The 25,774-nt window shown below is 36.5% G+C and overlaps 1 protein-coding gene across 1 annotated transcript in view; it reads left to right on the plus strand.

Moving 5' to 3' along the window:
- Window positions 1-25,774, plus strand: part of LOC107737662 (membrane-associated guanylate kinase, WW and PDZ domain-containing protein 3-like) — a 60,905-nt gene that overhangs the window by 12,737 nt on the left and 22,394 nt on the right. Inside the window, exons 3-9 of the mRNA XM_016549254.1 lie at window positions 4,249-4,455; window positions 9,973-10,141; window positions 12,535-12,614; window positions 13,088-13,145; window positions 16,349-16,473; window positions 21,104-21,295; window positions 24,459-25,028. Of these exons, the coding sequence (XP_016404740.1) occupies window positions 4,249-4,455; window positions 9,973-10,141; window positions 12,535-12,614; window positions 13,088-13,145; window positions 16,349-16,473; window positions 21,104-21,295; window positions 24,459-25,028 (1,401 nt within the window). The remainder of the gene's footprint in view (window positions 1-4,248; window positions 4,456-9,972; window positions 10,142-12,534; window positions 12,615-13,087; window positions 13,146-16,348; window positions 16,474-21,103; window positions 21,296-24,458; window positions 25,029-25,774) is intronic.

Here is a 25,774-nt window from a genome sequence, read left to right on the forward strand (position 1 = left end):
ATTTCCTGAAAAACACGTTTACAGTGCCTTACTGAATTAGGGGGAATTGCAGGGCGAGAATGTTAAAGCAAGGTTATTCAGCTCTTAAAGGGATAGTTCACCCAAAAATGAAAATTCTGTCGTTAGTTACTTGCCCTCATGTCAAACCCGTAAAACCTTCGGAACACAAATTAAGATATTTTTGAAGAAATCTGAGAGCTTTCTGACCCTGCATAGACAGCAGTGCAACTACCACGTTCAAGGCCCAGAAAGGTAGTAAGGACATCGTTAAAATAGTCCATGTGACATCAGTGGTTCAACCGTAATTTTATGAAACTACGAGAATACTTTTTAAAGAAAACAAACATAACGACTTTATTCAACAATTCTTTCTCTTCCTTCTCAGACTTTGACACGCATTCACAAGAGTACCACGACGCATATTTTTTAAAATCAGTTTTTGACATAAATGCATTTTAAAAATGAGCTTTAATGGTATATTAAACAATGAGATCTGACAAATAAAATGTGGTAACATATTTCATTCATTTACAGTTATTAATTTCCCTTTTTTCCGAAGCAACTCATTCATCTTGAGGCAAAAACACAAGAAGTGCTAGCAATATGAAGTTTCAAACGTTGTTCAAAATAATTCAAGCAAACACGGAGGAATATTTAGAAATAGTAAAAGCATAGAAAATCATATTCTTACTATTTTTGCCACATCTTGGAGGAAATTGTAAGAGTAATACTGCATGCTAGTGCACAGTTCCGTTTTCAGCGTATGTTTTTGTATTTATCATAAAAAAAATTGGCTCATAAGATTCAGTGGTTCAGTAATGGGAACATACTGGTTCTTCTGTATGTTTTGATTCACTATAAATAACTGGCTCATAAGAGTCATTCGTTCAGTTATCGGACAGCACTGGTCTGTTTTGTGCTGTAGATTCAATAGTGTTGTTGCTGTGTTGAGTAGGCCGTTGAGTATTTTATTTTAGTACATTCACATTGGCAGAAACGCATGTGAGAGAACCATTAACAAAACCGAACCATTACGTGTTTCTTAAAAAATTGAAACGGTTCTTACCTTGGTTTGCAGCCCTAAAACTTTTCCATAAACTATTAGTTGATATGTCAAAGGGGTACTTTATATCTTTATATCTTATATCAAATTCACAGCTAGCCGTGTATGGTAAGTCACAACAGATACTGTACACAACCATTAAAACTGCAGAGGGAGTCTCTGCCTACAGTACAGACTGTGTAACTTGATACTCATCCCATGGACTGCTGGGATACCGCTTGTATAGAGTGTCTACAGTGCATGTTATGTCACATAATAGATCCTTTTATTTCTACTTACCACTGCATAACTGCGTTCTCTAAAGCCCTTTGCCAATTTGGACACTTCAGTTATTCCAGTCACGTAGATTTCTATGCATTTATGAAATCTGGAGCGGACACTCAGCAGAACTGTTTCGAGTAAGCAGGTTTATTTCATGCATGGCCTAGTGCCTGTTGATGGAGATGATAACGGCTGTTGACAGTGCACACTTCTGTTAAAGCACTGTCCATCTGCTGTGCAGCCACGTGAAGTCCACAGCAAGTGATTGGAGCATAGTTATCGTGTTGCAGACTACAACGATAGCATGTTTCCATTAGATACAGTAGGGTCCAAAAGTCTAAGCCCATATTGAAGATCTGTGATTCAGTCTTAATTTAAACTTGAAATAAACAGGAACTTCTAGGGTTTTTAATATATATATATATACACTGTATATATATACTGTATATAGACACAATATCACTAAGGCTGCATACATTTTATCAATTCTACAGAAAAACTGTGAAATATTATTACGATTTTAAAAAGCCTGTTTTTAATATATTTTAAAATGTAATGTATTCCTGAGATGGCAAAGCTGAATTTTCAGCATCATTACTCCAGTCCTCAATGCCATGACCCTTCAGAAATCATTCTGATATGCTGATTTGGTGCTCAAAAACATTTCTTATTATTAAACAATGTTGAAAATAGTTGTGCTGCTTCATATTTTTTTTAATACTTAGCAAGGACACATTCAATTTATCAAACTTTTTTTCAGGATTCTTTGATGAATAGAAAATTCAAAAGAACAGCATTTATGTGAAACAAATGTGAAAATGTTTTGTAACATAAATGCTTTACTGTCACTTTTGATTGATTTAATGCATTCTTGATGAATAAAAGTATTTCTTTAAAAAACTTAGGTATGCATGTATTTCAAATACTCAAGTATTTCTTTAAAAAAATCTAAATTATTAATATTATTAATAATTGATCAATGTACTTTTTTTAACATCATTTGAAAAGAAACAAAGAAATTGTTTAAAATGTGGGGGTAAAGTCCAAAATAAAAGCACCCTAATTTTTGGACGTTTAAACCCCCACTGTATGTAAATATTTATTCGTCAAATGCATAATTTAATGTGAAGTCTCTCATTCCCTTATCATCACTTTAAAGTTAAGACTGTAATGAATAGGTCTGCATAGACAAATTCACTTTTAGGCATAACACTCACAGCTGTAAGTGAATTTTTAACACAATAAAGATGTAATTAATTCAAATTAACAGTTTCTTTTAGGAATACATTGAAGCAAACTCTGTGTGGGGAGTTTTTTTAAACCATATTTATTTTTGTGTTCCACATAGTGAAGACTAATGATGCAACATGTCAAACGAGAGTGTAAATAAGCTTAATGAAGTCTTTAGAGTGCTGCGCTTAAGGTTGCAGTCAGACAGTGATGTTATGAAGGGGTATCATTTTATTATTTCAAAGAAAAAGTGCCTGTCACTGTTTTCATTTGCCATCTTACAAGCAGTAAAACCGATCCGCGCTTCATTTAAAGCAATCTCTTCTTCAATTTCATGTCCAACTTGTCTATAATGTGACAGCGCTTGTAAGATGGAGTAGATTGTGATAGCAAACTCTTGTCACGTCTTCCCAAATCTCAAATGTGACAAATGAATCAATAATATTCTTTATTGTCCTGTCCTCCCTTTTAGTTTTGCAGCCGATGTTTTTGTGAATTGTCGACAAAGAATGTGCAGTTTCCCATACGTTGTACTGATACCATTCTCACCCCAAGAAGTTTATCCAGATGAGACAGGACAGTAAAACTTATAAGATAGAGACCTCCTGCCTCTCTAGGAAGTAGAAGCCGCCACACAGCTAGTCTTAATCTCTATAGTGGAGGACTGTTGCCAATAAATAACAATAAAGTGGCAGAGTGCTGCGTCTTGATCCAGAGGAGCACTGCGGGGAGCCGAGCTGCAGTGTTGACAAACAACAAACAAGACTTATAGCCTTACTGAAAAGTGTCAGGCAGTAGGATATATTGTGGGTTCAATGTCGTTACAGTTTCTGTTCTGCAAGATCAGCGACCAGCCAAGCCTCGAAAACGCAGCGCTATTGGAGTACCCTTCAAAACGCCAACAGACTAAATATGAAATAAGTTTGCTTAGATCTATCTATCTGTTTTTTCTAATAGACTCTATTGCCTTCAAAACATTCAAACTTTAGTCTTTAAAACTATTTTAAACTTCAAACTACTTCAAGCTGAACACTTTCAAACTTTTAAAAATTTTCTAACTTTCTGGTCTGGCTTTCTCAAGCCAACTTCAAAGTTTGTTTTTGAACTTTACTAATCTAGCTTTAATTAAAATGCTAAAACATTAAAAAAATAAAGCCTTACAACATTCAAATTAATATCAAATTTTTATTTTTATTACAACAGAGTTACCAGAGGTACATATCAACTTAATATGGAAGTCCGTTTCCGCCAAGGAAAAATAATTCAGACTTTTTGCTCCATGAGATATAATTGCGATCCAGAATTGTGAGATAACAACTTGCAATTATGAAATTTTTCTCTTAATTCCAAGTTTACATCTAGCAATTTTGAGTTTATATCTCGCAATTCTGTTTGTCTGTTTCCGTCCTGGAAAGGTAATTGTGATTTTCTGACTGATTTCTCACAATTGCAAGTTTACATCTCACAATTGCAAGTTATAAATTTGGGATTACTGGTTAATATCTCGCAATTCTAAAAAAGTCAAAAAATGTGAATAACTCGCAATTCTGAGTTTGTATCTTGCAATTCTGACTTTTTAAATCTCCTCAAATGTGATATATTTTTGTTTAATTCAAATGCATTTTCTCCAAAAATCTGTGCAGAATGTAAAAAATTGTGTTTTTCCTTTTTACAATATCTTTGTTTTTTCATAGGTAATTACTATGGCACTCCAAAGCCTCCTGCAGAGCCTAGCCCAGTGCAGCCTGACCTGGTGGACCAGGTTCTGTTTGACGAGGAGTTTGATGCAGAGGTCCAGCGCAAACGCACCACGTCTGTCAGCAAAATGGATAGAAAGGACAGTGCAGCTCCTGAGGAAGAGGAGGAGGATGAGAGGCCACCCATGGTCAATGGGCTCACAGGTGAGACTGGGAATGCACGCATTGATTGGGTGAGTTGATATGGGTTCTGAAAGTAATGTATGTTGGTGCAGAATTATAATGTACTGCATATTTGGCCTAGTATACATTATATGGAAGAGAATTTAAAAATCAATATTGTATTGTACAAATGCAACTCAGCAAAGATAAAAGATTAGATATAAATTTGCAAAGACACTAATTACCGTTTAGCGAATTACTGTTAGCTAAACTACTATATTGTTCTGAAGCATGATACTAGTTTTTGTTTATTTTTATATGTATTTTTATATGAATATTTATATATTTAATATTTTAAATATTTATATATTAAAAAATATACAAAGTTTATCTATTAGTATATTTATGTATTAAGATTTTATGTATTTTTATATGTGTAGCGAACTACTTTTTCCAAAAGAATATTTTAAGTGTGGTTTAAATACTTAAAATTATGACTAGCTTATAGTTTGGTGTGTTAGTTTCAAAGTTTCTCCAACCGTGTGATTCACTGTATTGGCTGCTTGCCTGCTAGGCTTTCATTGTAAGTGTACGTTGTAAGTTGCATTTTTGCAAGCTGAGCGACTTTACTTTCTGTGATAATTGACAGGAGAGCACAGATGCTGTCAATAGAGCTTAAGTTGTTATGGGCAGATTTGATTGTGTTCCCTGTGAGAGCAATATGAAGAGCTTTACAAGAGGGGTCCTTGGATGTGCAGTCAGTTGTATAAAGAAGGTATAGTACTGTAGAGCCCCGTGGTGCTTAAGGATGGTGCAACTAGTGTATTGCTTTCCACACATGCTGCTTCCTGTCACGCAGGAAGTCAGTTACCCTCTGCTGATTGCGCCAGGACCAGCTGGTCAGTAAAGCTTGCCCTTAATAAGCTATATTGTAATGGTTTCATGGAGCTGATGTCCACAAAAATTGACAGCAATTTAAAATCTAATTGTGATTGGTGACCTTGTGTGGATCCATAAGTAATTTTTGTCTTAATTTCATATTGTGATTTGGTGTTAGTTAATTGTGTTTTTATTAATTGCACAGTTATTTAACATCTGTCTATTCTGTTATACTTGCCATGTGCAAAAACAAGCAAAGCACGTGTGGTGGCGTCTGAATTGCAAAACAATGACTCTTATAAACTGATGGTTCTTATTAATGAATCAGTCAGTAAGATTCACAAACTCAAGAAGTGTACCCATTTGAATCAGACTCAAAGTGAATCACTCTGAGGGGTTGTTGAGTTTAAATACGACTCCATCATGCAACTGTAAGTCATTCTTTGGTTCAAATTTATGAACAGAGAACTGTTCTGAGAACTGTAAAATGTACCTTAGGTTCAGTACAGTGCAGTGGCCGATTATCGGCACCGATATTAAGCATTTCTATGGTTATGGGTATTGGTCGTTTTCAAAACCGATTTGCCGATAAAATAATTTAAAAGCATTTAAAGAAAGTTTTTGTCAGAGCCCTTGTTCTTCTTAATTTTGACATTCATTTTCTTTTTTACACCAGATATATAAGTATCGGTTCAAAATATCGGTTATCGGTCTACTTGATCTGTAATAATGGGTATGTTGTGGCCAACTGTATTTTATTCATTATTCAACCACAGCATGAGCGGGGATGTCTGATTTGCAAGTAATGAATCAATTCTTTTTGATAAATCAGATAGAAAGACCCACAAAACTCAAGCTCAAGAACTTTAGCAATTTGAATCTGACCTCAGAATCGTTCAAAGGGGTTATTGAGTTTACAGATGATTCCCTCACTGAATCGAGAGTCATTCTTCTGTTCTGTTCTCTTTGATTCAGACTTATGAACAAAGAACCATTACTGTGATGTGTATTTCAGTACAGTGTATTTAATGTATCGACTAAATTTTTGACACATTCTTGTTCATTTTTACATTTTTACATCATTATTTTTACCTTTATTTACTCCAGAATGTAATTTTGATGTTATCCATGTTTTTGAGTCTAACCACTGAAGAGCTGCAGGAGTCATAGACTGTCTAAGCTGTTTCAGAAACTTGAGCAGTAGTTGAGCTTTTAAAGTAGGCCAAAAGCACAGTCAGTCAGAGTTTTTTCAGTGATTATCCAGTGGCATAAATAGACCATATTGAGCTCAGAATGAATGAGCTTATGGCTGGTATCACTTCAAGTAATGAGCATGTTAAAGAGACTGCTGTTTGCTGTGAGGCATAAAAGTGTCTCTGCACACCACAGAGTAACTGCTGTGCCGCTACCTATATCTGACTGTTGTGTACCAGCCCCTGCACTCTGTCTTCTACCTTCTCATTAAAAAGTTCCCTCAGGCTTATTATTAGTCTTTTACAGTCATTTTGGTTCTACATTAATGACTACATTTGAGCCAACCCACTGCCATCCTAATGTACACTCCTGCCACCACCCACCTAGGGCTGGGCTGATGTCGCTGTAGGTGTATAGATTTATTTTAATTTTTTAAGCTCTACTAGTGTTTCTTAAGTGTAACTTAATGGTAGAGCATGACAATTAAAGTACTAAAGTCATGGGTTTGATTGCCAGGAGACACATCCATCCACTTTTGGTTAAACTGACATGATACACTAGGTTAAGTTGAGGTGATCTACTGTTCAGAGTTTGGGGACAGATAAAAAAAAAATAATAATATTTCCATTCTTCAAAGATGCATTGAATTTATTAAAAGTGACAGTAAAGACTTATACGGTACTTTGTTACAAAAAATATTTTTCAAACAAATGCTGTTATTTTTAACTTTCTATTCATCAGAGGATCCTGAAAAAAGTACTTTCACAAAAAGTTTAAGCAACACAACTGTTTTCAACTATGATATATTAAGAAATGTTTCTTAAGCACCAAATCAGCATATTAGAATGATTTCTGATGGATCATGTGACACTGAAGACTGGAGTAATGACTCCTGAAAAGGCAACTTTGCTATTAGAATTAATAAATACATTTAAATAAATTAAAATCTATTAAATAATAATCATAAAAGGATGTATTTTAATTAAATAAATACATCCTTGGTGAGAATAAGAGACTTCTTTCAAAAACATTAAAAAATCTTACCAGCCCAAAACAAAACTTTTCAACTGTAATGTGTGCGTGTATAAATATATACATTTTGAATTTAATTCTGTGATTTCATTGGAACGGAGAGCGGCCATGCATAGCCCAGCCCTCATATCACTCCAGCATACTGAAAATCCACAATATTGCCTGAGAAATAGCTGCAATAAATAAGATCCATTTTAAAAATGCACACCTTTTTTTAGATTTCTATCTCTTGATTTTAACCCACTTCATGGAACAGTATTTTTTCTTGAGTTTGGGTTTTTGGGAAGACTTCTGGGGAGCTCGGTCGGGGTTCAACTGCATCGTGCCGAAAGTAGGTAGGATTTACTGATGCTCCCTGCACAGCAAGTTTTCTTTCCCATAAATCAATGGGATACAGAACAGTGAACACCTTCAGATTATTCACATGCAGTGATAGTGAGCTTGAGGAAGAGACTGCCAAAAAAAAGATTATATTCACAGCACATTAACCCACTGCAGTTTCCACTACTGTTCAGTTTGTGTTAGTATGATTGATCACCATGAGAACTGATATCCTATACCACAATATCTGGCTTCCTTTTGCTATACCCCCCTTTCAGAATAGATAGCGTTTAAACAAGTTTTCTCCAGACTGGCTTTTACTTAGAATTAATAATGTGAAAAGAGTTTATTTGGGCTTTAAGTTTTAAATTCTAGCTCTATGTAACCTCAATAAACATGAGCTGTTTTTAAGGCTGACTGGAGGAAATCCCCATTTTTTCACCACTAGGGCCAAAAGAGGTTTCTGGATGCACTGTGGGAGGCTTTGTTGGCCGTGTTCATCTCTAGTTGGACAAGATGCCTCACAGCTGTCCTCCATTATGATTGGATAGAGCTTTGTAAACCCTCTGGCACAACTGTAAGGACAAGATGCAAATGGCAACAGTATCTAACTGAATTTGCCAAGTGCAAACTGAGACGATTTTGCAACCCAGAAGTGTGTTTGTGGGTTTTTTATTGATTAAATTCGCATTACTAAAATGGCTAGTCTTGCCTTTGCAGTGAGGTTATAATGTTTGCGTTTACATGCTTAAGACCAGTTGTGATAGATATGGCCTCAGATTATTTAATGTACACTCTTTATAGTCTCTCACTAAAATAACTGTGTGGAAAAGCTCAATTGTAAGGGCTGAATGGCTGTTTTTCCATAGCCGCGTGTGGAAGCAAACCTTCACCATAGGTTTCACCATAGCACAACATCTCTTCCTACTTTCAACACTCAATCTGCAGCACATTGTGTTCATCTGTTCCCGTTACGCTATTTCCTGTGAACACTCAAGTACCACATTCTCCCTTCTGTTTATCATCAGGTTCAGCTTCTTTCTTCATTCGGCCACAAGTTTCTTATGATATTTGCTTTTGAATGGTGGAGCTTATGTTTCTGCCTGTGTCATGAATGGTGCCGTCATGGTTACAGCAAAGGAACAACAAGTGCTGATTCATCTGCCACACATGCTGGCGTCCCAGCGGCAGGCTTGAATCATTCCAATGAACGGGCTTCAATCATGACTACGTCAGCAAAAGCATATCAAGCCGTTTAATGACAACATATACTTTTTCCATTATCTCACCTCCTGTTTACATGTTCTGTACAACCAGTATATCCAGAAACAGACATAAACACATCCATCCATCCATATATATATGTAAAATATATGTACATTACTATTCAAAAGTTTGGTGGTTGGTAAGATTCTGGACAAAAAAAAATTTGGGAAAAATTATATATATATATATATATTTTTTTTTTTCAATTAATAAATGTATTTTTGATCAATGTAATACATCCTTGCTGAATAAAAGTATTAAATACTATCAAAAAATATTTTACTAACCCTAAACTTTTGAACGGTGGTTTAGATATAAAATTATATTTATGTAGACATATACAAATTTTAGATAGCCTATTCATTTTGTCATTATGTGATGTTTCCTGGGAATCAACCCCGTGACTACAGTAGCACAGGAGCTACAGGAACACGTGCGCTCTAGAGTAAACAGAAAGACAATTGGCTCTTTAAACTGAAGGATGGAACATTTGAGTGTTTCATTTTCACCCTCATATACTATCTCTGCATGTGTTCTGATGCGCAACCAGACTGTCTGTCTCGCTCACGTGCTCATTTGTGTATGTGACGCATATCAGCTTCACGGAAGCGTTGTCCGGCTCTGGCCCTGCCCGAGAGGCGGCTCTCTGAACATCAGTACTGGCATGCAAATCCAGTGGCTCGTGTTGCCTGCCTCCTTTCTCTCTCTGTTTCTCTCTCTCTCTGTTTTTCTCCGTCTCTTGAGAAGGTTGGAAAGTTTGTTCCTCAGTGCTAGAGAGAGTTAAAGTATGTATTACTCCCCATTCCTGTGTGTTCTCCCCACCTCTTTCTCAAAGTCTCACTGGTTTTTTGCTCTTTCCACTCACAGAACACAAGGAGGGACCGGAGTGGAGGAAAGCTGTGCCCAGCTACACACAGTCCAGCAGCAGCATGGACTTCCGCAACTGGAACACGCTGCCACGTGACGAGAGCCAGGAGCCTCTGCCCAAGAACTGGGAGATGGCCTATACGGAGTCGGGCATGGTCTACTTTATAGAGTAAGTCCTTATTGCCAAGTAGGACATTTGCTTGGATCTACGGTCCTGTCAGCCTATCAGATTTTAGGGATTGGCATTTGGACTATGTTTATTTGACAGAAATGTTGTTCCAGAAATTGGTTAGTTGCATGTGTTTAAATGTTTATTTATTTATTTTAATGTTTTAAATAGCACTTTTTTTCAGTTATTTAATTTTACATCTTCAAATTATAAATAAGCAGAAATAAGCCAAATCTGTTCTTTTGTGCCCCTTGAATGCAGTGCAGATTAAATAATGCTCTTCTTATCTGGGCAGCTAAATGTGGAGAAATTTATAAACACATGTAATTTAGAAATGGGCCACTGAATGGAAGATGATTTTTGATGTAAGTGCAATTTGCAGATTTGCAATTTGATTCGCTTTTTTTTGAGTGATAAAACATTAATCCAGTAATATGTACTTCAATTTAAACGTTTACATAAATGCAGTTGTTTTCAACTGTCTGTTCATAAAAATAACTGAAAAAAGTAGCACGGTTTCCACAATAATATTTACCAGCACAATACAAGAAATGTTCAGAAATATTTCTTGAGCAAGCGTCAAATCAGCATATTAGAATGATTTCTGAAGGATCATGTGACAGTGAAGACTGGAGTAATGATGAATTCAGCTTTTGAAAATTCAGCTTTGCATCACAGGAATAAATTATATTTTAAAATATATTAAAATAGAAAACATTTATCTTAAATTGTAATAATATTTCAAAAAATTGGTGTATTTTTAATCAAATAAATGCTGCCTTGGTGACCATAAGAACTTTTCAAACATTAAAAAAATATATTTTACCAACCTCAAACTTCTGCAAGTATGTTCTTAAATTCTATAGTTCTATAAGCATACAGATGTGTAGGTTGAATACAGTCTGATCCCACTACATCTGCCATGTTAGCATTGTCAGCCGCATCATGAGACAGTAAAGTGTCCGATGGATACACACAACTGATTCTTGACGGTAGCAGAATGTCATCCAGGTTTTTTTCACCTACTGTTTTCATGTATACTGTGTATTCGTGAATACTATCACTTTTAGTATACTGTATAGAAGGGAAGTTTATGGACCATGCAGAAGTTGTGCTGTATAACAAAAAACAATTTGTGGCTCCATCTTTTCAAATTTCTCCTATGATTTACTGTAACCGAGCCCAGATGTAGACAGCAGCTCTCCAGCTAAAGGCTCGCTCAGTAAACAGGAACTCCGGTACTCCTGCAGACACATCAAGCTCGAGTGACCACTGGGAATTGAAACGGCTCTTCTCTTGCATGCTGACGCTGAGGCTAGCTTACAGTTTTGCCAGCCTCTTCCTTTCAGTGTCCATTACCTGTGCCTGTGGTCGCAGCTCTTAACCAAGCATCTCTGCTGTCCACACAGAGGAAGAGAGAGCCAGCGAGTCAATACTTTATTCTCTGAACAATGCAAACAATCGGCTAAATGGAGCCTTCCCAGCGGGCCTTGCTTCCACACACATGTCTGCCTGCATGAGTCTCGGAGGACGAGCTGCACCTTTTCATGAATATTTCAGATTTTAAACACATTTGCTTTTGGAGTACAGTCCTCTCCCCTACCCAGCAGAGAAAACTAAAGTGGTTTTTGAAAAGTCTTGCTTATGTTTTAATGTGATCAGTGGCATTTTTTTCCCCCACAGTCTTTTTGGCTCAAGTGTTCCTCCTTGTAATCTATATTATAGTATGTATAGTATAGTATAGTATAGTATAATATAGTATAGTATTAAAAGTTTTTCTTCAAATTATACTAATTTAATAATTTTATATTATATATATATATATATATATATATATATATATACATAACATTCTTCATTATATTTTACATTATTTAAAACCTGGATTTAAAGTTTCTTTAAAATTCACTCTCATTGCTCTGCTAATAAGCTCTAATAATAATTTATAATTAAAAAAAATGCACAAATGGTCTCAGATTTTTGGACCCCTAATTATTGAATTATTGAAAAAAAAAATTATTATTAATAAGTCACATCAAAAACCTATAATTGGGTGAAAAATAGAACATAAATGTGATTCACTTTTATAATCTTTAAGTATGATTATTTATTTTTATCATTTGACAAATATTTTTTTCCATGTACCGCCAAGTGTACACATGGTTGAAAATCACTGCTTTGAAAATATGAAAAAAAAAACATCTTGCCATCTGGTTTTAGCAATCGTTGAGCAGCTTTATTGACTGATTGTGTCATTTTTGCATTGTTACAGTGAGCTCTAGTCATATTTCTGTTGTTTTATGAGTGTTACACTGTTCCAGTATAATGACGGTCCATTCTCAGAAAGGCTTTCAGGTGTTTGTTTACTAATGCTTCTTTCCCTCTCTGTGTAGCCATAATAGCAAGACCACGACCTGGCTCGACCCACGACTGGCAAAGAAAGCCAAGCCTCCTGAAAGATGCGAGGATGGAGGTAAGAGCGAGTTGGTTCATGAATCACACATAAGAGTAAACAGACCCGAGCTGAGCCGTGAGACATTAGCCTGCCTCTCTCTGGCCCGCCTGACTAATGGCTCACAGGAGACATGCTGAGAGCCCATCAGAGTGTCATCTCACACAAGCTATCCTAGCACCACTTTCTGCAATGGGCATGTACGTCCGTGTCAGGCTGGTGGCTCCTCACACCTCTCACATCACAGGGAAAGATAACAAGTCATTTTCCGTACAGCTTACTAATACCTGCACCCCCTGCGTTTCCTCGCCGCTCAGCCTTCTGATCTCCTCTCTGCCCAAACACGCGTGTAAATGCAGCCAGACTTCTTGACCTACCTGGTGTTTGGCTTCTCAGAAATTCACCGTCAGAAAATCAGACCCCCTGGTGTCAAGCACATGGATGATTTGCATCTGTTCTAGCTGTCTCTGATATGCCTGTCTGATTCTCCGCAGAGCTTCCATATGGCTGGGAGAAGATTGAGGACCCACAGTATGGTACTTATTATGTGGAGTGAGTATGCTCATATAATTTATCGTCTATTCCCATTTAGTTTTTGTTTTAATCCAGTTTTTCAGAGTAAAACAACAATAAAAGCATAAAGGGAGTGTAGCATTCTTCCTCAATGAAAGAATCACTTACTAAGTTATGAAAATAATACAACTTTATATGAGTTGATTGATTTGTTATGTAAATGATGTCAGAATGCCAAGTCACTGTATAAAGCATCATTTTTGAAATATTTTAATACTTGGATCTCTGTGTCCAAAAAAACACCAAAATAGTTATTTTTAACTTGGAAATAAACAATTTTTAAAAAATTGTGAAATTAATAAAATGAAAAATATTTATGATTTAAAAAAAAAAAAAACCTTGACATAAACACAAAGTTTTGCCAAATATGACTGCATTCATCTAATTTCACTCACACTACTATGCTTATAAGAGAATAAAATAATAAATAAAAAATTAGGAAAAAGGTATGTGATATTTGTTCACCTAATTTAAAAATGTAGTTGAATTAAAATTCTATATATTATATTATATTATTGTAATTAAACAGTAATGATATAAATACTACAGTATATATATAATATATTATAAATGTTATATATAACAATCTATAATGAATGACAATATAATGAAGTGAAGTTTTGAAATAATTTTTTATTTTAAATTCACTCACATTGCTGTTTTAGTAAGATTTAATAATAATATGCAATTTTTAAAAAAATGCACAAAATGTCTCATTTCTGAACACCTGATTATCTTAAAAATATATAGTTTATTAATATTTTTCTGATATAGAAGACTGATCAGTGTGACCTATTGATCATCATATTGGCTGGATTTGCTAATTTTCTGCTCTCAAAGCATTGTGGGATATTGAAGTTGTTGACAGGACAGCTGACTCGAGGGCTTTCGGAAGCGGATACAGGATTTGATTTTAATGGCATTTATTTTGTGTAAGGTCAATCCCCGCTGTGCCAGGATATTTATGCAAGGAAGTCAACAAAACATTGTTTTATTTTTTATTTAAATATGGCTTGGCACAGTGCCTCATTATTCTCTGCCTGAATTATCAAAACGGGGAACTTCAGCAGTCAGATGAGAGCACTCAGTCTCTCGTTCTCTGTGGATTGGGTGGATAAGTCTCAGCATGAGTCACCCACAACAAAAGCACAAAAAGTACCTTACTTTGTGAGGGATCCGTGGCGGTTAAAAACCTTCCTGAGGTACAGTCACGACCGGCAGGTACAACAGTTAAAGCCAAGTAACACAATGCAGACGAGCTGCTTTTTTCACTTTATGTGAACCTGTAGGGTGGGAGGGATAAAACAACACACTCCAGCACTGAGCCTGAACCTCTACAGAGGAAACGCATGTGCTGTGAAGCTTGTGTCTCTGGAAAGGCTTGCCAAGGTAATATTGATTCATTTCGGCAGCTAGCAAACAAGAAAACAAATGTGCTGGTTGTAGAGGAGAGTGCATGCGTGCAGCAATTACAGATGGGTTTGAAATATGCCTGTTCTGTGGCACTTGTAATCAAGTGTGTTTTTGCGGTGCTATTTGATCATTTCAGAAGGTCATGAAAAGATTCAGTGCAATAACAACAAAAAAATATTTATCAAGGTTTTTGTCTTATTTGCCAGAAGAAACATCCTTATTAAACAAGAGCAATTCTAAAGTCAGCATGAAATTGACACTATTGACTTTCTTAATGTACTCTCCTAGTTTTATTGCAAACTATTAATCTCTGCATGGTTTTTACAAAAGAAAAAATGTCTGTCTTAATAATTTGTCTTCGTAATCAAAATGTAGTAGCTTCTTCTGTAACGGCTTTTATTTTCTCTGATGTCATTTAGGGCACACTAGTCTCGCGTAGCCAGACCTTCAGACTGACGGCTGAAGGTCTGGAATCCATGGCAGATTTCACTGGCCAAGGCCCGCCCATAAGGCCGTTTGATCGACATGTCAAACAACCAATCACAGTTCGTTTCATTTCAGCGTCATGTAACGTTTCAGGGCGTGGAAATGTCGCCACAATAACGGACCGGTGTGTAAAACTCTCGGACGTATTTTAAAGATTCTGTGCCGCGAACTTTAAATATTTCACATACTTTTGAAAATCCAGCGTTTAGTTGATCCTGGTAAGCGCTCGTCGTCACGGTTGTAAACACGACGGCTTTCTTCTTTCGTGAGGGGGTTTGGCGTCACGGCATCTTTGTTTCCAGGTGGAACGGTATAGAATGTGACACACGTGACAGAATTTTGATTTTTGGGTGAACTAACCCTTTAAGAAATACTCTCTGAAATCTCTGAAATTTATATTGATCTTATTGATATCTTAAACCTTTTCGCTTTTTTGGAATAGTTTATCTTATTCTAAGGATGTTTTATATTAAAGGTGGGGTAAGTGATTTCTGGTAGCCAATGTTGATATTTCAGATCACCAAAACAAACACACCCCTACCCCAAAAGGGTCTCGCCCCTATTTTGATAGCTCCGCCCCACACATACTTGCGCAACCCAGGCAACGATTAGTACTGTGAAACAAAGCAAAACCAATGTTACACCGTGTCTACACCAGACGCGAACGGCGTGACAAAATATTATAGAACTCATTATAATCAGTGAAGCTGTCTACACTGAATGTGGCGCGACACGACAAATCCCCGACAGAAAACTGCTACTGCATTCTATTCATGACGTATTGACACAAATTTCAAATGATTTTCAACGGTCGCTTTATCGCGTCCAGTGTAGACAGACTTTAGCTGTTGCGGCGCAGACACGTGTTACTCACCTATCGAGAAGAAACAAAGCAACATACTTTTAAAATACTTTTCCAGTGTTCAGTTAAAGTCTTTGATCTAGTCTTCTCAAAGTTGTGTAGTTGAAAGGGTTGCGTTCTTCCTGAGTCAAACCAGTTCATGTCATTTTTACAAGTTTCTGTCTCAGTATGTTGTTTATTTTTCTGTTCATTTACCAAATGTCTGTGGTAAAGGAAAAAGTGACTGCCTGGTTAGTAGACAACAAATAGGAAGAGACGCATGCGCACAGTTCCTTACCTTTTGGCTCTGATACGGTTTTGTCCTTTACAAAGACTATGTTTGCATAGACAGATAGGCATCGCTAAAGTTTGTGCAAGCGTGTGTGTCATTGTATCTGCCCTCTCCGGTCTTTTGCACTGACTGTCTCACTCTTTCCTTCAGCCACATCAGCCAGAAGACTCAGTTTGAGAATCCAGTGCAGGAAGCCAAGAAGAAACTCAGCCAGGACGCGTCTCCAACCAGTCAGCCAATAGCAGCGGCCGCAGGAGCAGTACCAACGCCCTTAAGTAAATCTCTACATTTTTTCTGCTTTATTCCCCATTTCCTACTATCTCAGTTTTTATTTCTTTTTTACCACTTTAATCTATTCTAAAGCATTTTAAAATTGTATTCCTGTGATCTGCAGCCATTACTCTTCAGTGTCACATGATCCGTCTGAAGAAAACAGTGTGTTGCTTAATATTTTTGTGAAACCTTATGTGTATGTATATATATATATATATATATATATATTAGGATTTTCGGATGAATAGGAACAGCTTTTGTTTGAAATCGATTTCTTTGTTTGTAACAGTGTAAATGTACTGTCATTTTTGATAAATTTGATGCATTTTCAAAAAGGTCTTTAGGTTTTCAGTTGCCTGACCAAATCATATATCAGACAACCCCATTAAAACCATCAAAACAGTCCAACCTAAACACCTAAGGCTGATTTTTTTTTCAGCAATGGTGATAGGAAACAATTCAGTGAGAATGAGATCAAGAAGTGATAATTGCCACAGAGATCAGGAAGTAACAAGAGCCACTGTTTTCAATTGCATTGTCACATAGTTATTCTGTCCTCACTCAAAAAGTGAAGGAACAACATGATTTTGCACCAGTGTGATTTCAGCGATGCAGAGCCAGTCATTGAAACCAAACAAACTTCAGTATATCTTGCCAGGTCCTGATTTGTTGAGACAAAAACTCAGATTAGCATGGAACAGATATGATTTATTTCTTGATGCTTTATCACGCCACACCTGGTTCAGACATGGTTTAAGTGAGAACTGAGTTTATAAAATAAGAGATGCATGAGCTGCTCAGGTGTTAGTTTAAGCAGAGGCAGATCGTTTCCATCAGAAGAACATAATCAACATCTGTGGTTAATATGATCTCTGATAATCCCAGAGGCTCAGAGCTCCTTTCATCATATGCAGCAATTCTGTCAGCTAGCGTGTGTGTTTTACCATCTGTGTGTGTATTTATGTGTGACCGTGTACTTGTTCAGTTACACTCACCTGCGCCAGCTTTGGTATATTTATGCACGCATTCCACTTTGTAGCTGGTGTTTCACTATTGACTTAACATTACACATCCTTGTTCTGTCTTCTAATGTGACACTAAGCAGTAGCTCTGTCTCTTTCATTTGCTCTTTTTCTCTGAGCTTTTTTCTTGTTTTCAATAGGTGTTTGCTTACGTCTCAGGTTTCAAAGCACGAGTTTACACCTGGTGTACATATACTTGTTTTGTCCCAATCTGCATGCTGACTGTCCTATAGATGGATGGATAGATATATAGATAATTTTATTAAATAATTTTATTATATATATTATTTTATTATCATCATTTAATGGATGAGGTTTCTTCCTAATGATTCTGGTTGTCCAAATTTGTAATTTCATATTTTGAGTGTCTTTATTAGTAGCCATTAGTGATTGATGCTGCTTTATCTTCCACTGCCTGGCCCAATATCCAGCAATTCTATCCTGTTGAGTGATTGCATTGAATGATAGAGTTTGGCCGGCCAACACATGACTGAGTTCGGTTTTAGGTTGTTCAAGGTTACACCAGGCTGTTTGTTGTTTGGCCCACTGAGCGTCACTGTCTCCTGTGCGTTCCTCTGTCCTCTGAGCGTTGATTTTGTCCTCCTATCCCCTCTGGAAGGCTGGCAGTGGACGTCTGTTCTGTCTCATTAGTGAAAGCGCACGCAGCCCCCTCCACGCTATGCTCTGTTAGCTGGCCAAGACACTTTAATGAGTGGATGGTGATGCCTAGCTGAGAACAGGACAGGGACGAGTGCACAAAAATATAATGCAGTGTTTTCAGAGAATAATCAGAAATTATAACCATAACTATACATTTCTACCAACAATTATGATAGTAATGACAAAATTCATGCATTTTATTTGTTTTATTCATGTACTCAAGCAATTATAAAACAATTTTAGCTCTTGTTGCTTGTGTATTTAGGTCATTTTCTACACACACACACACACATATATGTATGTATACAGCACTCATACTACACCTTTAATTAAACTCCGACATTTCATTATCTGCTCGCCCTATGAGAGAAACAGTGGCCCTTTATGCATAAGATGCATAATAAGGTAAACATAAACATCAACTTTCCCACTTTTCCCAGAATTTCCACACCAGCTGAATGTGAAAACAGCAGTACAGGAGGGATAAATCTAATAATATGCAAGAATGGGTTTGTACCTGTGTCCAACAACCAATTCACACGCACTTGTGGCTCACAGTTCAAATGTGTGCCATGGTTATTACAATCAACATAATCCGTTTCATAGGGCCAGTTCAACTCATCAATGTGGCTGTTATGCAAATCCAATTCCCACCACATGTGAGATATCCATACGATCTGCCTTTTAGAGCTGATTCAGAGTCAGTGTTGAACACCTTCCTCTTAAAGGGCTAGTTCACCCAAAAATCATTCGGAATTACATAAAGGTGAGTAAATTATTTATTTACTCATTCTTATTATTTTAGAATTAAGGAAGAAACCTGGAAGAAGTGTATATTCAGAACCTCAAACCATTTGTAAAAATTAAAATACACTTAGCTTATGCAGAGTTTAGAAAGACTGAAAATGCAGCCCTCCTCTTCGCTTTATTATTATTCATCCAACAGGTGAAACTGTAAAGTGCTACTTGCAGTCTTTATTGTTTCATAACTTTGTGTGATTATCTGATGTAAGTGCTCAGTGCTGTTATGCTTCACAAAACTTGTTGAGCAGCATGAAACTGGCTCTTTTATTTAATGGATACTTTCTACACATCATTTCCACAGTCCTCCAGGGGTTTTTGTAATATCCTGTAATTGTAGAATGGAATTTGGAAATGTGCAATATTCCTCTCAAGAATTGGAAAGCATTATCATTGGTTAAGTATAGAATGATATCTAAAAATATTGTGTGTAATTTTAATGGTTTTTGTTAGTTATTGTTTTATAAACTACCATTCAAAAGTTTGGGGTCAGTAAGGTTTTTGCTTTGAAAGAGATTAATATTTTTATAAAGCAATGATGCATTAAATTAATCAAAAGTGACAGTTTTCAAATAAATGCTGTTCTTTTGAACTTCTGTTTAGCAACTTTCTGTTCCACTGTTCCAATTGTTTTCAACATTGATAATAACAATAAGAAATGTTTCTTGAGCAGCAGATCAGCATATTTGAATGATTTCTGAAGGCTCATGTGACACTAAAGACTGGAGTAATGAATGCTAAAAATTCAGCTTTGACATCACAGGAATAAATTCTATTTTAAAATATATTCACATAGGAAATAATAAATTTAAATTTTAACAATATTTCAGAATATTACTATTTTACTGTATTTTTTAAACAAAATACGCCTTAGTGAGCATAAAACACTTTACAAAAAAAAATCGTATTGACAAACATTTGAATGGTAATGTATATCTCACTTTGTACATGGAAAAATACATTTTATTATTTACATTAAAAGTATAAACTCAGATCTCCTTATAAAATGTCTGTGATTGTTGACATGATAAAATGACCTTCCAAGAATAAGCAGTAAAGTAATATAATTTAATACACTGCATGATGATATCAGTCATAAAAATGTCGTTTTGTAGCATTCTTAAAAAATCATGTTTATGTCAGTGTTTAAAGTTTATTTATAGTAGTTCATCTTGGAGGGGTCACCATGGCAACATCATTTATACATTCGACAAATTTGCATGTGCTCCCCACAAATTGGTTTAAGAAAAAAAAGGGATGATTATCAGCCCATCCGAGGACATTTTATCAGATGAAAACATCGCCAAATGTTGCTTGAGCGTTTTCTTAGTGGTTATTAATTAGGAGTTCCTAACCAGAACACTCTTATGAATGTGCTGCTGTGAGGGTAAATGGTTTAGGAGTAATTGAGGAAGAGTCTAATGGATGGACTGCGATAATTAATTCAAGTGTATGTGGATATATACAGAACAATCCCACTATCATTCACTCATTTAGTGAGGTATCTTTTACTCTCTTTATTGCTCTCTCTGTTGCATTATTCAATGCGAATGACTAATGGAGTCCAGACCTCCCTCTTTTCCTCTAGTTCTCTCTGTGCCGCTATACTCGGTTTCTTTCACAGCCTGTTTTGTGATTGTTTCAGTAGTACAGTAAGAAGCACTGCAGGAACAGTTCAGATTAAAGTAAAATTCTTGCTTTTTTATGGAATGTAGTAGTGTTTAGCATAAATAATTTATCCGTGCACATCATTATTTTTTTTAATTCATATGTCCTCGTAATCTTTAATCAAAGTAACTGCACCTATTCCCTTGCAATTAAATCTCTTCTCTAATGGCATATTTATCTGCGTGAGGACAGGACATCCCATCCAGCGCTAGCAAACGACAACAATCCAATCAATTCCCCATGGACCGAATTAAGTCCCGCCCTACTTTTTCCTCATTTCACTGCATATATGTCACAGTAGGGAAGAAAAGACTATCACTTCTGTTTCATGCTGACTTTAAAAGGGAACTTCGCTCATTTTGACAAACTGTAGAGATTTCTATACAAACAGCTCATTTAGAAGTACATACTCTTTGTCTTGCTTTGTAAACAAGCTTTAAATTGTTAGTCTCACATACACTCTCTATCTTTCCTCTTTTAGATGAAACTGGTTTAAGGGGATTCACACGAGACCCATCTCAGCTGCAGGGTGCTATCTTGCGCACAACTTTGAAGAAGAGCCCTCAGGGCTTTGGTTTCACCATCATCGGTGGAGACCGACCAGATGAATTCCTTCAAGTGAAGAACGTCCTGAGAGATGGACCCGCTGCACACGATAACAAAATCGCTTCGGGTAAATCCACTCGGCTTATGTTCATTAAGTTCTGAGGCAACTTGTTGCTTATTTTATGAATGTTGATAGGCCATCAGGTAATTCATTTGATCCAAGTATCGTTATGCACACTAGCACCCTGGATCATTGGTGTTTATCGCTGCAGTCTCGAATGGTACCATATGTGGCGCATTGCTGGATGCCACATCCATTTCTTGGAGCATTGCCGGGTTACTAGATTCCAAGTAAATAATCCTGTGAAAGTGCCCACAGCGGGATCGCGTAGATAGCGATAAAATAAATCAGAATCAGTGGGTGAGCATCAGGGGAGCTGGCTTTCCTGCAGAGTTGTGTTTGGTGATAATTGCAGCGCTTACACTAACACTCACTACCCTCCATTACAATGTGAAGAAACAACTGCCTGTATACTTCAGCTCCCTGGAGACATCAGTCTGTACGTAGAATTGTAAAACAGTTTAACCGAGATATACATTTAATTCTGGATTCGAGTGCGGCGCAATAAACATACTTCAGAGGCATGCTGAAGGGTACATTCATCTGCATCCTATTTCTTTATGCAAATTCTTATGTTTGGTCAACAAGCTATGAAAAAAGCCATAGAGGGCTGTTTATGAGCCTCTTTTTGACCTGGCAAAGCATTAATCATAATTGTTGATTCTCAGTATTTGCTTTTGTTCATTTGGTATTTGTCTTGAATCGTCAGACTTTTGACTTGTTGCAGCATAAAATTTGATCCTCATTTATGATTATTCTGGCCAAGAATAGCTCACTTGGATAGGAAGAGACTATCTGATTGACATGGAAAGCAGCCAACAGCAGTTTGTTTAATTTTTATGGGGGGCGGGATTAATTGAAGAAGTTGAAATGACAATAATAGATTGTCATGGGCAAAATTCAGATAAGCTGCATTTGTTTGATCATAAATAAAATAAAAACAGTATTGTGAAATATTATTAGAATTTCAAATAAGTGCTTTATATTTGAATATATTTTAAAATTTCATTTATTTCTGTGATAGCAAAGCTGAAATTTCAGCAGCCATTACTCCAGTCTTAAGCGTCACGTGATCCTTCAGAAATCCTTCTGCTGCTCAAAAACATTTCTGATTATTATCAATTTTGAAAACATTTTAGCTGTTTAATATTTTTGTGGAAACTGAGATATGTTTATTTCTTTGAATAATAGACAATTCAGAAGAACAGCATTTGCCTGAAATGGAAATCTTTTTGTGATATTATAAATGTCTTTACTGTCACTTTTGATTAATTTAATGCATCCTTGCTGATTAAAAGTATTTATTTCTTTCCAAAAAAAAAGTCTTACTGACCTTAGACTAAAGTCAGGCAAACAAATTGGAACTGATGATTTCAGTCAGTGCTTGTCGTTTTTATGTGCACTATATTTATCTGGAGGTCAGTGAGAAGTATTTTACTTGTTTTGTTAACAGAATATCTAAACTCATACTCAAACCTCATGGCTAGCAGTAGACCTGGCCCAATTACTTGATCATCTGAATGAAACATTGATGCTCGCAGCGCTTTGACAGGTTGTGTGCTCCATGCCAATATTACTGTATTAGCAGCAGGATGTCTTGGGCAGAACAGTGACTTTCAAGAAGTGACGCAAACCTGGAAGGATGCCATTGATTGGTCAGGAGTGGAAAAGGATGCAGGAATCCCCCAAAGTCCTCTGCATTGATCAATAGACACACTTCCCATTAGATAGACTGCAACAACTGAGCGGATCATTGACTTTAGCTGGAGTAATGGTTGCGTGGGCACTGCCTCTTTATCACTGCATATCATACTCATACACACTCCCTCATGAACAGAACAGAAGGAGCCAAGACAGCTCTCGTTGCTGGAATCAAAATGAACAGTTTAAACACATTGGCAGGATTTGTATCTGCGCTCAAATTAACACAGTAGCCATGTTCCAGATCCGAGTGAGTTTGCCTTGCTGCCTATTGTCTTTATACACAGTCAGATAGCTTCAAAGACACTATGCTTACTAAAATTGAATCTTATTAGAGACTGATTTAAAAAGGCTTTATATAGACAGCAATTACAATGGTCACTCACATCCCACACAAACAGCAGTCTTCAAAAATGCATGATTCAAATGTTGCTGAACTAAAACAAATAGCATAACACACAGATATCGGATGTAATTGTGTTTTAATTAGAACTATAAACTTTTTTTGTTGATCCTTTTCAGTACTGGAAAAAATATAGTTAACGCAAATGTATTATGGAAATGTATTATGGAAATACATACAATTTTGCCTTATATTTTGTCCAGAAATAGCTATTTTACTGTTTGAAACAGCCGTTGCATCAGGAATGCATACCGTAGAAAACGCTTCAAATGCCAAAAATGAATATTCTATTAAGGGCAAAAACAGTGTTGTTGTTGTGACACCAAACTATTAAAAATCATTTTCATTAATTTAAATAAAATAAAATTTGAATTAAATTAAATTATTAACATAAGAACTAAAATAATAGATCATTTAAAACTTTAAAACAAAAAAGTTTGCCTGTAGCAACAAACTAAAACATAAGCAAGTTAAATGCTAAAATTACTAAAACTGATATAAATTCTAATGAAAACTGAAAGTATGAGATAAAAAGTTATTTTAAATATTAACAAATACTCCAATAGTATATGAATAATAGTAAAATAACAACAAAAAATGCAAAGCACTTGCTTTTTATTTAGAACATTTTAGTACTGAATAAATGTAATTTTCACTGAGCTTGTCACATTGCATTCTGGGAATGCCTTATGTGTGAAGGATAAATTCAACGGTGCCTTTGGCCATTTTGGCCATAACAAGGTATCCAACTGTTTGAAACAGGCTGAGTGCGCATAAGAAACCTGACTAATGATTACCATTGAATCTAATGTTAAAATGCTTCCATTATATCTAAAGTTATAACACAATGTATATTACATACAAATATTGAAGTAAGTAGTGGACTTTAATCAGATTGAACAATTTGTCAGTACCAAATAAATGTAATTTTTTAATTGGGCACATCATGTGATGATGGCCAAAACAAGATATTTTGCAAGGCATCATAACTTTTCCTAAACATGCTGTCTAGGTAGGGTTTGGAACAGCTACTTCATTCATACTTATTCTTTGTCTGTCGTTTAGGTGATGTTATAGTGGACATAAATGGTACATGTGTGCTGGGTAAGACCCATGCAGATGTGGTCCAGATGTTCCAGTCCATTCCTGTGAATCAGTATGTGGATATGGTCCTGTGCCGTGGATACCCGCTGCCAGAGGACACCAACTCCAGCGAAGAGGGCACGGGCGACATAACTGCTATGCCGGGAATGGACGGGCAGCCCATTCATTCAGACAGGACGCCCTCTGTGCAGGACCTCCATTACATGACCACCGATGGCAGACATCCAGCTGCAGCAATGCCCAACGGACGCTACCCAGAGGCGGGAGAGACCACCCTGCTGCAGCCCGAGCTGGTCAGCGTGCCTTTGGTAAAGGGGCCGAGCGGATTCGGCTTTGCCATCGCAGACTGTCCACTGGGCCAGAAGGTGAAGATGATTCTGGATGCGCAGTGGTGCCGAGGTCTGCTGAAGGGGGACGTGATAAAGGAAATTAACAGGCAGAACGTGCAAACCCTCACCCATGCGCAGGTGGTGGACATCCTCAAAGACCAGCCCATGGGCAGCGAGGTCAACGTCCTGGTGCTCAGAGGAGGTGAGTTATGGAGAGAGTCTGACCCGGGGTCCAATTACCTCCTATTTATTTTGACTGCATCCCACTGCAGGCCTCATCTGGCTCTAGTGACAGTTAAAGAGATAGTTCATCCAAAAACGAATATTATTTCATTATTTTCCAGTGTTGTTTTAGTATTATTTATTTATTTATTTTTTAAGATTTATTTTTGGAATTTTGCCTTTTATTACGATAGGAAGCAAAGTGGGAGAGAGAGGGGGGGCGGGCTTGTAAAAGTTCCTCGAGTTGGGATTCGAACTCGGGACGCCCGTACTGCAACAGCATTGTATGTTGGCATGTTGCCCACAAGGCTATTTATATACTATTGTAGTATTTGTTTATATACTGAATTAGCTTTTATTTTTATATTTTTGTTTTCATTTTAATTTTTGTTTCAGTTTTAGTTGTTTTGTTATATACAGTGGGTACGGAAAGTATTCAGACCCCCTTAAATTTTTCACTCTTTGTTATATTGCAGCCATTTGCTAAAATCATTTAAGTTAATTTTTTTTCCTCATTAATGTACACACAGCACCCCATATTGACAGAAAAACACAGAATTGTTGACATTTTTGCAGATTAATTAAAAAAGAAAAACTGAAATATCAAATGGTCCTAAGTATTCAGACCCTTTGCAGTGACACTCATATATTTAACTCAGGTGCTGTCCATTTCTCCTGATCATCCTTGAGATGGTTCTACACCTTAATTTGAGTCCAGCTGTGTTT

This window comes from Sinocyclocheilus rhinocerous, unplaced genomic scaffold (assembly GCF_001515625.1).
Source record: "Sinocyclocheilus rhinocerous isolate Xijiao unplaced genomic scaffold, SAMN03320098_v1.1 scaffold72, whole genome shotgun sequence".
Taxonomy (NCBI): Eukaryota; Metazoa; Chordata; class Actinopteri; order Cypriniformes; family Cyprinidae; genus Sinocyclocheilus; species Sinocyclocheilus rhinocerous.